Source organism: Pongo abelii, chromosome 3 (assembly GCF_028885655.2).
Source record: "Pongo abelii isolate AG06213 chromosome 3, NHGRI_mPonAbe1-v2.0_pri, whole genome shotgun sequence".
NCBI lineage: Eukaryota > Metazoa > Chordata > Mammalia > Primates > Hominidae > Pongo > Pongo abelii.
Genome location: NC_071988.2, coordinates 91,756,809 through 91,773,048, shown reverse-complemented (window position 1 = coordinate 91,773,048; position 16,240 = coordinate 91,756,809). Strand labels below are relative to the sequence as shown.

Genomic DNA, 16,240 nt, shown 5'->3' with positions numbered 1-16,240 from the left:
TAGGGTTTTGTTATGGTGATTGTCTACTTGTCAGTCATGTCCATTGTAAGCTTTGAAGGAAGGGACTGTATCTCTGATACCTTGCACTGCACCCAGGACATGAATATTCAGTAAAATTCTGATGAAAGAATGAATGAATTGAATACAATGAATTAAAGAGAAGCAAAGGTAGAGGATGAGTATGCTTTTCTTGAACCATTTAAATCTATAATAATAATAAGCATACAATTCCTGATAATTTCAGTGAGAAAAATTCTTTATTTAAAATAGGCTAGATTTTTTATACTAGATTAAATAAAATACTCTATAAATGAGAATTTTAAATTCAATTATACCAAACCCAGTAATACCAGTCAGGAGTTTACCACCAATCCCCATTTAATAAAGTTTAAATGAATTAGCTTAGAATTATGAGGATATTTGCCTTTGCTTAGAGGAAAAAGCAGTGCCACATTTCCTGGATATAATAGTGTCATGCTAGTAAGAGAAATTCTATAATGCTTAAGACAGCTAAGAAGAAGTGATGATCAAATGCTGAGACCCTTAGACCCTTGCTCTGATGTTATTAATAGTGTTTCTAAATCACAGAGACAATTGACACATTTTATTTCAACAAGATATTGAAAGCAAGAAGGGGACCTACACTATTTCTAGCCACTTGCATTTATTAATATATGCTTAGCGCTTTTAATGCCTTTGCTGCAGAAGGGTAATAAGTGTTTTAGCAAAAAGGTACACTGTGGGGACAAAGCTGGGAAGCTTGTGCATACAGAAAGTAGCTAATATCTTAGAGCTGTCAGGGCTCTTGGAAATGCCACGCGTCATGCATCATCTCGGGCTCCTGGGCTTTGTTTCCTGGCATGGATGTTTGCAGAGAGTTTGGGGCCATCGTGGTATCCATGGTTGCTTCTTCCTGGAAATCCACGGATGTGGTCATGTCAGCATCGTAGGTCCTATAAACATCAGCTAATTCAGGGGTCATCAGTGGGTCAGCAGCTGCTGGGGTGACGCTGGGGTGTCCCTTCATCTTCCCTGAAGGGCTCCTTGGCAGGCCGGGAATGTCATCCTTAGGGAGAGCAAGGAGCCCTGCATGGGGAGCAGGTTCTAGCTCTGTAAGGAAAGCTGGGTTTTCTGGATTGTCTGGGTTGGCCTCTGGCATAGGGGAGCCTTGTGCACCTCCTTCTTCATTCTCAGGACCTTTGGTGGCAGCCACTGGGGAGTCAAATTCCAGAGTGAAGTCACCGCCCATAGCTGGGTTGTGGGGCATTCCCTCAAAGCCGGGCTTCATGCCTTCAAATCCTGGAAACATGGCTCCGTAGGCCATTGGGTCTCCTCTCCCGCCCTGGAAAAAAAAACATTGGTCAAAGATGTCATTATCACATGCTATTGACTATACCATGCAACTATACCTGGTCACATTCACCAAGGATCTCTAAAAAACTGGTAGAGAATAGGAAGTTGGCTGATTGATAGCTTTGTGTAAGCTCATTTCTCTCTAAACTGGCTTTGAAACAGAATGAAGAGGATTCTGCACTTATCTGGGTGGATCTCGGCATGATCTCCACAAAAGGGAGATAACAGGGCAGAAGCAAGACTTGAAGCAAATGTGAGTTTGAATTTAATTTTAAGAAAACAAGCAGTTGAAATGAGTACTACCATCACAAAACAAATAAGAACTGAAATTCATAACTGCATTTGTTGAGGGAGAATCTTGTCAATGGCACTTTTCAGTGTCCCCCAAATGAAGTTCCATGTACTTTTTTTTCTTTTAGGGGTCTCATTATATGGCCCAGGCTGCTGGTCTAGAACTCCTAGGCTCAAGTGATCTTCTTGCCTCAGCCTCCCTAGTAGCTGGGATTACAGGGGTGAGACACTGCATCCAGCTAAGACTTTAATTTTTTTAAACCACAAAGTTTAAGAAAAAAATTTGACTTCCCTGGAGTAACTAAAATATTTTCTTCTTGTGGACAAATAGAATACCAGAACTGACCATGTTTCTTTTTCTACCTTTGCCGCCAGAAATATGGGATCCAAAATCTTAGGCTGTTTGTAGCAATTGAGCAGGACTGTGTGACTTGCATATCTGTATTCTGATTTTCTTGAAATTATGACTCATTTTAAATCCTACCTTCACTTTTTTGTTATATTTATTGTGTGTTTTTCATAAGCTCTGCAAAATCTTTTGGGAATGAGGCAGAATAGAAATAATTAATATTATATGATGGCAATTAACACTTACTTGAATTTTGAACTTCCAGCCACTTGTATTGGTGCTATATAGATACAATACTCTTTCCTTCTCCTTTCTCCTGACTCTTCATTCTCTCTCGGCTTTCACATCATCTCCTCCAGGGATGATACTGTGAATCCCTGGACTGGGCTAACTGCCCTTCCTCTCTGACTCTTTCTCTCTAATAAAATTATTATTACTTTTACCCCATGATTTTGACATTAGATATCTACCCTTGTACCTATCTTTTCCATTCATTAGACTGTAAGTTCCTTGAAAACAAGACTTGTTTTTTTTTCTTTTAAGGCAGGGTCTTGCTCTGTTGCCCAGGCTGGAGTGCAGTGGTGTGATCTCGGCTAGTTGAAACCTCTGCCTCCCAGATTCGAGTGACTTTCCTGCCTCAGCCTCCTGAGTAGCTGCGACTACAGGCTCGCGCCACTAAACCCGGCTGATTTTTGTATTTTTAGTGGAGATGGGGTTTTACCATGTTGGCCAGGCTGGTCTCAAACTCCTGATCTCAGGTGATCCACCCGCCTCGACCTCCCAAAGTGCTGGGATTATAGGCATGAGCAACTGCGCCCAGCCAAAAACAAGAATCTTACCTTGTTTTGTTTATAGTATTTTCCTATGTGTGTGGCACATGGAAGGCACACAAAAATACTGAGATGTAATTTTTCTTTCACAGATAATATGTGTGTGTTTGTTAACTTGATAGGATCTATAGTTGACAGTGATTTGTTAATTCAATATAGCTTTTGTTTTGTCTTGCCTTGTGCTCTAACAGATGTAACAGACAAAAATTTTCTTAGGGAAAAAGTCAAGTTGTATGACTTTATTGATCGCAAATCTTAAACTTGCATGGATAATAACATAATAAGAGTATATGCTCATTGACAATGCACATTGACATTTACAATAATCACATTTTAAACTTGGTTTTCTTTTGCTTTTTGATCTTTCAATTTTGAGATCTGAATTACTTGTAATGCTATTGAATTTGATGTTTTGAGGAGTTAAATGGTCCCAGAAAGAACAAGAACTCTGTATGAACCACATGTATCTTTTTGGTTTGAAGTGTTTATAGTTCAATGACGGTCTTTCAAGGGGAGGTTTCTCCTCTGTTCATCTACAAGCAATGGGGCAAAACTACGCTCAAGAATAGTCATCACCCAGAAATGAAAGATTACATAGGAAACATGATGAAATCTTTGGATATTGCTTCAGAATTAAGCTTAGTTTTTGGAGTGGAAAAATCTGAGTCCCATGCCCATTTGGCTACATTCATGGCAGACGTCTCTTACAGCCAGTCATAAGTGACTGTTCTTCACTGGCCACTATTTTAAGAAGAGTTAGAAGACATTACTCACTGCCACTTCTTCTGAACTCATGATGCCAAGTCTGGCAGGGGCATTCTGTTCAAAAAGAAATATTGCATCAAATTACGAACCAGCTACCTTCTTATCTACTCACGACAAAGTTAAAAGTTATTTAATTTTCACTTAAACCTTAATATTAATGCTGTGTACAGAGGCAAAGTGGAGAGGTGAGTCATTATGGAATAAATGTAGTCAAATCGTATAATTCAGATCTAAAATTTATTTTTTCTTTAATACCCTTGTGTGCCTGTGTGTGCATATGTGTGTGTGTGTGTGTGTGTGTGTGTCTGGCCAAGATTATCCAAATAGGAAGTTTGCCTCCTTAATATTTCAGTACTAATGTAAATGTTCAGAGAATGTTTATTTGGAATCTCTTGTGTGAGACCTAGATTTTTGAATTTTAGCTCTTAAGATAAAATTTAATTAAAAACAATACTTTTTATGGAATATGGACTTACCAATTGGTTTGCTCCAAAAGGCACGTACAACATTCCTGGATAAAGCTAAATAAAATACAATCATTATCACAAAATGCATTTTCCAATGGAAAAACTTTTAAGTAAATTGCAAACAGAGATGTGGTATTAAAAAAAACTTACTGGAGATTGTTTATTTTGTGGCATTGGTCCGTGAGAAATCAAACGGGCTATTTGGAAAATCTTTAAATGGTGGAAAACAGAATAAGTAATTCTCACAGGCATATCCCCATAACAGTAATTTTTGAGGTATATGAAACACATTTGCAGATGGATTAGTATAGAAAATAAGTATTTAATATGTAAGAAAACAAAGGAACCCATTATACTTCATATTCATGGATAAATGGGACAATGAAAAAATTTGCTCTTATTGTTTGAAATATAGAGACAGTTTTTGCAAGAAAGTGTCTCATTGAGATCTGTACTTACTGTTGAACCTTGTGGATCAGCAAAATCCAATCCTGGGAGCTATATTACAGATAAATATTAAAATTATCAGTCAAAAAATGAGCAAAATAAATAAATGCAAATAAAAGATAGACAAAGTGAACAAATAAAAATAAAAATAAAAAATAGAAGCATCTCACTGAGATCTGTACTTACTGATGGACCTTGTGGATCAGGAAAATCCATTCCTGGGAGCTATATTATAGATAAATATTAAAATTATCAGTAAAAAATGAACAAAATAGTTAAATACAAATAAAAATAAAAAAGTGAACAAATAAAAATTAAAAATAAAATACAGAAAGTGTCTCATTGAGATCTGTACTTACTGATGGACCTTGTGGATCAGCAAAATCTACTCCTGGGAGCTATATCACAGATAAATATTAAAATTATCGGTCAAAAAATAAACAAAATAGACAACAGTAAAATAAAAAATAGACAAAGTGACATTAAAAATAAAAAAATAGACAAAGTGAACTGATCACATCCTTATCTTGTTTACAATTACAATAAAACAATTAAAATGAGTTTCATTATTTTACTTTCTTTTAGTGTTTTGGGAGGTATGACCCAAAAGTTCGCAATGGTCTTTTACTAACATTACTCAAATGTACCTGCAGGGGGATGAGGCACATCTATCACGGCTTTCCTATCTCTTGCAGATTAGAAAGTAATGAATTTTGGAACTGAAACATACCTGGTTGGTTTGAACCCTGGCTCTGCCACTTAATTTTTGTGTACTCCTGGGCAAATTTTGTAACTTCTCAAAATCTGTCTTCCTTTCTTTAAAAAGGCTGATAATATGTATTTTTATAGGATTGTAGGCAGGGTGATATGGGGAAATGATACATGCCTACAACATACTGGTTACTTGGTACCTTCCTTTTTTTTTAATCCATTACACTTTTCTCTACATTATTACAAGATACTTTTGCGTATTGTAATAATAATACATTATTACAAGAAATTACTTGTGGTGAATGGCTCCCTATTGTTTGTAGATTGATTGCAAACTCTGTCTATTGTATCTCTGTCAGAGAGATAATAATGCAAAATCCTACATGTTATGCTGAGGGATCAATCACTTTTCTCAGTCTTTCCAACACCAAAAAAGACCAGTGATAGGAAACCTGGACTTCTCTGGGGTTTTATTCTATTTCCTATGGGAGTTTTCATCTTTTGCAACTAAGAAACCCAGTTTTATAGGCACAGGATCTTTTAGAATCCATGCCCTGTCTCTGATGGCAAAAGATAGGAATGGATATTTACGTTTTACTCAAAAAATAAATCTCAGATGTGGAAGACTGATTAAGAATATGTTTATATCATGTATTATGCCTGAAGGCTACGATTATTTAAAAGTGCCCTGCAAATTCGTTTTCTTCTATTAGGTTAGCTGGTGATTCTGATCCTGACTTCAAGAGAAAGGAAGTACCTCAGGCTTTAGTGGCTTATCTGATGGTGCCACCTGCTGCTGAACCAGAGGCAGTTCTCCTTCCTGCAAGGGCAGCTGTCCCAGGTGAATTGGAGGCTGAAGTGCTTCTTTCAGTGCTGTGGCCTGGTTGGTGGTTGCAGCAGCAGACTGGAGGAAAGGTTTCAGTCCTGGCTGTTGAGGCTTCAAGGATGGCTGTGATGGGAGAGGTGGGGGATGCACAGGCAAAGAATATTCATACTGCAGAGAAATTTGAAAAGAGTGTTAGGAAGGGATGGCTCATTAAACAACGGTGCCTAGAATTTCTAAACAAAGGGCCTTGGGGCACTTTCTATCTGGAAGGGAGGCTAGGAGACTTGTCTTGAAGTTGAGTTTACATAGCAAGCACCAGTTAGAGTTAATGTTGTTTGGGGAGGTCTTGTGTGTGCCTCCCCTACCTCCTTTGGGACCACCATTGCTCATGAAGGTGAAGCTACATGAACCTCCTGGTAGGATGAGTCATGTCCTTCTCTAAGTTCCCATAGCTGTCTGTATGTATCTGTATCTTTATTTTACCACTTTCTCACTGGATGATAATTATTTGTTATAAATCTTTGTCTCCCAGTCAACGGAGAGAGAATGATATGTTTTGTTTTTCTTTATAGCCCCTGTACATAACATAGCTCCTAACAAGTGCCTGGCCCATGGTGAGTGCCTAATATATTTTTCGAGCTAATGAAAGGATAAAGGGTAATTAATTAAAATGCCAATCAAATTCTTGCATCATGGAGTCCACTTTGGAAACAATTAAGTGAAGAAACAGTCACAATTAACATAATTTATTGTCCTACTGAATGTGACCTCGTGGTAATGCTCCTGCTGTGGAAGACTGCCTGAAACTAAAATTCCCTGTTAAATCTTGGTTCTGAGTCCATATATTAAAAGAAAAAATTCCCTGTTAAAATCACCATGTTTTGTTGCTTCTTCTAGAAATTACTTGTGGTGAATGGCTCCCTATTGTTTGTAGATTGATTGCAAACTCCTCAGACCAGCAAGGAAGTCTCACAACAATTTGGGGCTCTGCTTTGCCTCTCCAGCCATCACCCCTCTCTGAGCTCACGCAGTATTCATTACTCACATCTCACAATTCAGCACTTTGAAATATGTTGTCTTGTCCTATTTGAATCAGATAAGATATGAAATTTCACAATCCTTGGAGCCATTCTGAAACGTCTTCACTTTTACTACCAAACCACAATTTGGTTTATGTATTTATTAGGCACCTAATCAATAATGGTTAACAGATTGATATATTTATTGACTTCTGCAGGGTTCATGATTTTTTTTTAATTTCTTAATTTTTTTTGAGACAGAGTCTCACTCTGTTGCCCAGGCTGGAGTACAGTGGCACAATCTCGGCTCACTGCAGCCTCTGCCTCCCGGGTTCAAGCGATTCTCCTGCCTCAGCCTCCTGAGAGTAGCTGAGATTACAGGTGCCTGCCACCATGCCCGGCTAATTTTTGTATTTTTAGTAGAGACGGGGTTTCACCACGTTGGCCAGGCTGGTCTCGAACTCCTGACCTCAAGTGATCCACTCACCTTGGCCTCCCAAAGTGCTGGGATTACAGGCGTCAGCCATCGCACCTGGCTATGGTATTTTAACCAGGATTATTGTCATCATTTGAAATTAGCCTTTAAGTAATTATTTAGGAAATCTTGATTCAAATGAAAATTGTCCAGGATGTAGCCTGCTTTGATTTTTGAGGATTGTTTACTGATATCTTTAATATAGGTCTCATATTTTGGAGTCTGTATCTTCCTATTTTAAATAAATATGCAAATAGTTTTAAATTTAAAAATATTTCTTAAGCGCTAAAAGCAGTTATAGGCTTTGATTTATTTGGCATGAGAATAATTTTTTGTTAATGCTAGGACTTGGCTGTTTCTAATATATCATAACTTAAAGAAGGCAAGTAAGAAGAAGTTTTAAAGCTTGAGGTTTCAAACATATTGTTGCTATTCACTCACCTGTTGAGTTTCATGTTCTCTTGGCCTCATCCATGGAAGAGAGGAATGTGGTGGGAGGAGACCGTGCATCCACAAAGAATTAAATGATTTTCCAAAGCCATATCTAGAATACTAAAGACATGGATAAAAAAAGACATGCTTATATTTAAATGTTAAATATAACATTGGTTATATTTGGTTTTCTTTTTCCTTTTTCTTTTTTTTTTGAGATGGAATCTTGCTCTGTCTCCAGGCTGGAGTGCAGTGGCGTGATCTCAGCTCATTGCATCCTCCACCTCCCGGGTTCAAGCGATTCTCGTGCCTGAGCCTCCTGAGTAGCTGGGTCTACAGGCACGCACCACCATGCCCAGCTAATTTCTGTATTTTTAGTAGAGACAGGGTTTCACCATGTTGGCCAGGATGGTCTTGATCTCTTGACCTCATGATCCGCCCACCTTGGCCTCCCAAAATGTTGGAATTACAGGCGTGAGCCACTGCTCCTGGTCTGGTTTTCATTTTCTAAAAAATCAACAGATAGCATAAATATAGCAAAAGCAAAAGTGATGTTGGTTAATTTAAAATGGATAGGTATGGCAGGACGTGGTGGCTCACGCCTCTACTCCCAGCACTTTGGGAGGCCGAGGTGGGTGGATCACCTGAGGTCAGGAGTTCGAGATCAGCCTAGAAACATGGCAAAACCCCGACTCTTGTAAAAAATACAAAAATTAGCCTGGCGTGGTGGCAGATGCCTGTAATCCCAGCTACTTGGGAGGCTGAGACAGGAGAATTGCTTGAACCCAGGAGATGGAGGTTGCAGTGAGCCGAGATCATGCCATTGCACTTCAGCGTGGGCAACAGAGTGACACTCTGTCTAAATAAATAAATAAATAAATAAAAATAAAATAAGTAAATCAAATGGATAGGTGAACTCTTCCTTTCAATGAACTTAAATTTCATTTTGAGCTAGTCTGCAATATTTGCATAAACTTGTTTGAGATTTAGCTTTTTAAGCACTTGTGTTTTGTGCCATATAATAAAATTAATAATGCAGGAAAAGATTCTTTTCTTAACTAAATAAAATTCAATATTGTTTTTGTTTTTCCCTGTCACTGTATCTTATTTTGTTTTAGGCTCTCATTTACTTCTTGGTTCTTCCAATCTTTAGTATATTGTCTCTTCATAAAGAAATTTGATGAATTATAATGCTGCTGCTAATATTTACACTACCACCACCATGAATACTTGCAAGAAGAAATATGATTACCTGAGAAAGTGTGTTTAATCTCTGCAGACTTCCCAACTGTCTCATTGTCTATCAAGAAAAAAAGTGGGTTACTGTTTATCGCATATGCTGTGTTTGACACAACTGATTTCTCGTGATGTTTGACATTATCAACACAAAGTTTGGTGTGAATCAATTTAATAAAATGAAAGTAGACACAAATCATCACCGAAAGGTGGAAATATTAAATTTGGTTCTGCCATTGTTATTATTATTGCTATTAAAATAATGCAGTTGCTTTTATCATTAATTAAAGGAGAAAAAGTATTATTTAAATGGAGGTTACATTGAAACATGAGAAAATAGCTCATTCCATTGAAATATAAATGTAATTGTGAGGACTTTGCTTCATTGACTCTTTTCTCCTCGTTTAATTTACTTTGCCCTTTACAAGTTCAGCCAGAAGAGGAATTTGAAACAAACAAACAAGACAAACAAATAAAACTTCTACCTCTTTCCCATACAATAAATCTTTCAAAATATTAAAAATAAAAACTATTGAAAGAAATGTTAAGTATCTGGATAGATTATCGAGAATGCCACCATTTCAACAGAATGTCAATTTCACTTTTTTCATGGGAAGAGATTTAGAATGCTTTCGATTGAACTTAAGCTAAAAAGTGACAAAAAAAACCCTCAGCGAAATTAGCTTCCATGTGAAGTAAGCATCTAGCTCAAATAGGTATTGACTGCCCCCAGCTTACCATGACGCACGGAAATTTCACAAGACCTTGTGAAAAATTTATAATCTTATAAATATCTTTCTATATATAACTGTCAATATTTTTCATTGACATGACCAAAATTTCTGTTTTGCTGGAGTTTTCTAAACAGAATATATATTACATGAGAACTGCAATAAGACAAATACACTGTACAACTTATGCAGGAAGTATCATAGTACAATGTTAATGCTATTTACCAGACTTACAAAAAATTAAATTTTGTACAGGTACATTTTTTTCATGAGAACTTTATCATGTCAGATAGTATAAGGAGCAGGATTAAAAATAAACTGTGAGTACAGAGCAATGTATTTTAATTAATGTAGTAATTTTATTAATGTGCATATTATATATAAGGCATTAAGTACTAATATTGCTTTGGTTTGCATAGAAACAATGTTCTAAAACTTAAAACACCTGAGAGTTTAAAATTGCAGTAGAATTACAAGACAAAGCTCTAGTAAATGTCATAACTTTTCTAGCACTCCTTAGGATAACAGCCACAAACTGCCGGCTAGGAAAACTGAGAAACACACCATTATATTTCTCCTGTATCACAAATATAACCAATGTAAAGTTAATATGTTAAAAATTCTGACAATACGTACCTCAAGGCTCAAACTAGCCATACCCGGTGTTCCAGATTGCTGAGGAAAGAACTGAATGAAAATAAGAATAATTTTGAGTCTTATTGGTACAAAACTTCCTTCAATGCCCATTGGGCATAGGATATTGCTCCAGTACATAAGGGCTACCTGAGAGGCCACCATTTTGGTTTATTATGCAAATGACTTGAGTGCTTGGGCAGAATGAAGAAGAGCATACGTTATTTGGGAGAATCAACATAGTATTTGATAATTTTGCTCCCACCTGCATCATCTATCCTTTGTCTGCATCTTAATACTTCGTTGCTTTAAAAGCAAAATATGATTTAAAGTTACACACAAGGAGAAGTAGAATAAAGCAACAAAATAGAAAACTACTAGTACTTTATATTCTTAAAAAATTACCACAGAAAAAAGTAAAGGGGACAAACTCAAGCTGAATTTTCATGTGCTTTCGACAAATCTACATGATTTTGGTTTACGAGACATGGCATGGGATAATGACATTCAGAAAAATCATATGAAAAATCTAACTGGATTCCCATTCAAAGGGCTTCAGCAAATTCCCTATCATTTTTAGTGAAAGATTATTTTATGTGTAAACCTGCTATACTTTGGGATCATATCAAAGGTTTTTTTTTCCTTAAATAAAAAGCATTCTAGCACAAAATACTATTATACTTAATGTGTTCACTTAAAAGTTGTTCAAAAATATACTTATCTATACAATTAGCTTTTTAAAATGTAAGATATTTTCCTTTTTTCTTTTTTGTTTTTTTGAGACTAAGTTTCACTGTGTCACCCAGGCTGGAGTGCAGTACCATGATCTCGGCTCACTGCAACCTCTGCCTGCTGGGTTCAAGTGATTCTCCTCCCAAGTAGCTGGGATTACAGGTGCGCACCACCAAGCCCAGCTAATTTTTGTATTTTTGGTAGAGACGGAGTTTCACCATGTTGGCCAGGCTGGTCTTGAACTCCTGAGCTCAAGCGATCCACCCACCTTGGCCTCCCAAAGTGCTGGGATTACAGATGTGAGCCACTGCATCTGGCTTCCTTTTTAAAAAAATAGAGATGGGGGTCTCACTATGTCACCCAGGCTTGTCTTGAATTCCTGAGCTCAAGTAATCCTCCTGCCTTGGCCTCCCAAAGTGCCAGGATGTTAGGCATGAGCCACCATGCCTAGCCTTTTCCTTTCGTTTTTTGTTTTTTTGTTAAAGATATTTTTCTTTCGAAACCAATCCTTATTACTTTACACAAATACCGGTAGAAAACACGGAGAATGGAAGAGTAGGAATTAGAGTAAATTGGATTTTGAGAGTCTCTGGTTCTTTGGATATTCTCACTTTCTAAGACCAAGGGGTTGTAATGCCGTCTTTCCTTCAGTTATACCACAAGGATTTAGGGAATGTTTACCAAATATATCGGTATTATTTTTCCTTTATGAGTAAGAAGTTAAAGAATTACATCCCCTACTTTTTCACTCACCACCTTTTTCATGTAAGTAAAATCCCACCTTCTGGGTCATGGTGAGAATTTCTTTAAATAATTCAGTTTTGGACAAGAATAGAAGGAAAGGGCCAGGCATGGTGACTCATGACTAATCCCGAACTTTGGGAGGCCGAGGTAGGCAGATCATGAGGTCAGGAATTTGAGACCAGCCTGGCCAACATGGTGAAACCCCATCTCTACAAAAATACAAAAATTAGCTGGGTGTGGTGACACGTGCCTGTAATCCCAGCTACTTGGGAGGCTGAGGCAGGAGAATCGCTTGAACCCAGAAGGAGGAGGTGGCAGTGAGCTGAGATCTCAGCATTGCACTCCAGCCTGGGCAACAGAGCCAGACTGTTAAAAAAAAAAAAAAAAAAAAAAAAGAACAGAGGGAAAGGCATTATAAATGTGTAGCAAATACTCTGGATAGGAAAGAGGTTAGCTGTGTAGACAGGAAGAGTGATTGTGCATGTATGTGTGTATGTGGTGGTTAGCTTGTTGAGAATTTGGGGGAATTGTGAGAGCAGGACCTTCTTCCCCACTATTTGCCAGTGCATAAATAACACATCCTGGATTGAACCACAGAACAAAGTGTACTTTGCTTTCCACCTGCTCTAAGTCATGACTTAAAGAATATTTACACGAATGTATACAGATAGGGGATACATTTCCCATGCAGAATTAATAGGAGAAGAACATCTGATTTGACAGGCAATCAGGTGGCAATAATAAGCAATTGGTCTGTTCCTCAGAGTGGACCCAATTGATTCAGGTGTGGATCATTATAGGTTCAAAAAACGCCAATGTGTTAGACTGATGGTGAATGACTGAGGCTGATCCCAATGTCAGTATCATACAAAGGTAAGCTAGGGTGGCACCCTCAATTTTTCTTTCATTTAAAATTCATCTTGTGTGATGGAACAGAGGCTATTTTTATTTGTGGAATTAAGGTTTTCATCATTATAATCAGTTTTCAACCTCTTTCTCCATTTCCATTCTCTTTCTCTAAAACACTTTAAGAAAACCAAGTAGCTAACCTTTTCTTTCAAGGAATTAAAATATTCTAAAGTTCATTTGAGGCCAACTATGAGCTCCTGGAGACAAGAGATCATGTCTTATTTACTTTCATTTTTCCATGTCTTATTTACTGGATGCATGGCAGCTGCTCAATATATTTGCTAAATGCATATAGCAGCCAAATAAAGTTTTTGTGATAACAGAATTGCATGCTGTTGGCTGGAGTAGTTCAGTGTTCAAAAGGTTGTGTTTGTATGAGATCATTTCAATATATACTAGAATGGATCAGGTGTGGGACTGCAATAAACAATTAGCCCCATCACTATGATATGTTTTGATTTATGAAACTTCAGCTCTCAGTCACACAATTTCATGTTTACAAGGTAAATTTGCTAGTTAATTACTAGCTTTAAATGGAATTATCTAGCTGAGTTTTGTAACCATAGAAATTTAGAGATGGTTCTTTTTGAAATGAAGAAAATGTATTTTTTTTTCAGAGAAATTTCCTCTTTCCATTTCAACTTTATAATGATAGCAATAAGTTGATAATAAAATTTCGCCATCTATCTAAGTCTTTTAACTTTGAATGAGTGGAATAAAATCTAGAAATTGTCTTGGGACTATTTTAAATAACTTTTTAGTAGAAATATCATACTTCACTTACTGCTTTTTTTTTTTGATGGAGTCTCACTCTGTCACCCAGGCTGGAGTGTAGTGGCGCAATCTCAGCTTACTGCAACCTCCGCCTCGCGGGTTCAAGCAATTCTCCTGCCTCAGCCTCCCGAGTAGCTGGGATTACAGGTGCCCACCACCATGCCAGGCTAATTTTTGTATTTTTAGTAGAGATGGAGTTTTGCCATGTTGGCTAGTCTGGTCTCGAGCTCCTCACCTCAGGTGATCCGCCTGCCTCAGCCTCCCAAAGTGCTGGGATTACAGGCGTGAGCCACCGCACCCGGCTATCACTTACCACTTTTGGATTGCAAGACTGACATCTGAGCAACTATGGCTTTTGACTCAATAGGACTACATCACTGGATTAAATCAAGTGAGTCTATGCGTGGACTCTCAGTCCATATCCCTTCAGTGTTGTTTGGAGTTCGACAATCAAGAACCTCTTCTGGGACACACTCTAAAGACTGACTTACCGGCACTGCAAAACTCATTTCCAGGAGGCATAGGATCAGTATCAGGTCCTTCATTTTGAAAAGTGGAATCTAAAACATAATTAAGTTGGAGAATTAAATCAGATGAATTTTTATTCAGAATGGTTAAAAGACAATTTTTGAAAATGAGCCTGAGTCTCTGCTCTTCCAAAAACAACCGGGATAAAGGTTAGAAGAACAAAAACAAAAACTAAATGTTACTAAACAACTGATTTGTATGTAGTAGTTTCTGAAATAAATTAACAAGCAATTAAAAAATATCTAGGCACGTTTTAAATGGATCTACAGCCTAAATAAATATGTAGGAGCAACCTCCATCGATATTCTTTAAGTGCTATATTTCATTTCATAAAGTGAATTATGAATTTAAAAATCCTTCCCACTAAGTAAAATATTGGTCTATAAGGTATTATTCACAGAAGTTTATACTTTGCCTACCCTTTGGGACACATTTTGAAATGCATGTGAAATGTAATGCAACTAACAGTCATTTTATAACAAACCTTTATTTGCAGGAATAGAGGGTACATCATTGCATATTTAGGTAATCTACGTAACCATGCCAAAACTTATCTTTTCAAATGAGAGTAAATTGGCTGTCTTAATTTCCTTTGATGTTAGTGGAAAATATGTCTCAAATTTAGCTTTCCTCTTCCTAAAATGAATTATGTTTTAAAATTTATTCTATAAATTCAAAAAGCTCTTTATTCTTACATGAATAGAGATCTGAATAGCCAAGAAATTTACTCATCTTCTAATATTAAAAAAAATTAGGCACTATAATCAAAAATAGTAAAAAAAAATACAGTCTATAGATAAAAGTCTTTTTTTTTTTTTTTAGTTGAATGGGTGTTAGGCATGTCATCTCTGGGACATGCTAATGGATTACAACAAGCAATAATTCAGCTACTGGTGACAAATGAAGATAAATCCTCTTTATAAAAGCTGTCTGGAGATAGGAAAAAAAGAAGTTACAGGAAATCATAAAATCCCATTTTACCTTAGATGCTGACATGCACTGTTCTCTCAGGGCCTGATGATGCCAACCAAGATAGTTCTAAGAAAAGAAGATTAAAATTTTTTTCAGGACTGTGCGTGGGACTTGCTCTGTACTTCTCATTCAGGGAAGATTAGAAACCTTTATTTAAAGTGCCAATCCACCAATCAAAGTGAAGCAAAATGGCAGGGGGTGGCGGGGGGGAGTTGGGGGCGGGAATCTCTGCTCCTGCAATTAGTCCACACCCTTTTATTGCGTGCAGGGACATTGGCCCAGTAGGGTCTCATTATTTTTAATTGTACTGCAGCCCCTGTACTTATTCAGAGAACTTGATAGCAGGGAAGGCAGTAAAGGAATAATGGACATAGGCTCTGAAGACAATTATTTTGGTGAGCAGGGGAAAATATATGTAAAATGGGTGCAAAACAAGCCATTATCTGTTTTGTGCTGGTTTTAACTGCAGATAAAGCTAGTGACCCAATGCTAGCATTCTTCAGGTTTTCACCCTCCTGTTTGTTGTAGTAAAAGTAACTACTGTCCTTCCCCCCAGCACACACAGAGTCTAAAAGAAAACACTAAAATGTTAGATGGACAATTAATGTGTGTGATTTCTTCCTTGAATTTCCTAGATATTTTCATATCTGGAGATAATTGATTAGAGATAGCCAAGCTTTTGTAAGAAACTACAGTTGGACCCTCTGCAAGAATCAGGTTTACTTCAGGTAAATGTTTGGTGCATTTTAAAAAAAATCTGTGGGGACGGGGATGTAAATCAGAACATTCTCTATGAACCAAATCAATGGGCACAAGTGTCAGTTCACTCTTCAGATAGACACATTTCCAGGCATTAGTATCAAGCCAGGTTAATAAGACATATTTCGATCACTTAAAAGGTTAACGTCAACACAGATTGGTTTTTCTCCGTGAACAGATAATATCTTGGATGTGGATTGAATATTAGCTGCTTTTGTTACTTCTCTGCCCATCCTTGTCTTTCCAAAGTTGTGATT

General features: G+C 37.2%; 1 protein-coding gene across 1 annotated transcript; it reads right to left on the bottom strand.

Annotated features, from left to right (window-relative positions):
* Window positions 1-238: 238 nt before the first annotated feature.
* Window positions 239-15,351, bottom strand: AMBN (ameloblastin). The gene is made up of 13 exons (XM_024246210.2): window positions 15,234-15,351; window positions 14,216-14,284; window positions 10,569-10,619; window positions 9,218-9,265; window positions 7,975-8,085; window positions 5,971-6,207; window positions 4,862-4,900; window positions 4,689-4,727; window positions 4,515-4,553; window positions 4,206-4,265; window positions 4,065-4,109; window positions 3,598-3,642; window positions 239-1,342 (listed from the first exon to the last, which is right to left on the bottom strand). The coding sequence occupies exons 1-13, from the start codon at window positions 15,246-15,248 to the stop codon at window positions 797-799; spliced, it is 1,344 nt and encodes a 447-aa protein (XP_024101978.1). The 5' UTR covers window positions 15,249-15,351; the 3' UTR covers window positions 239-796.
* Between the last annotated feature and the right edge of the window lie 889 nt (window positions 15,352-16,240).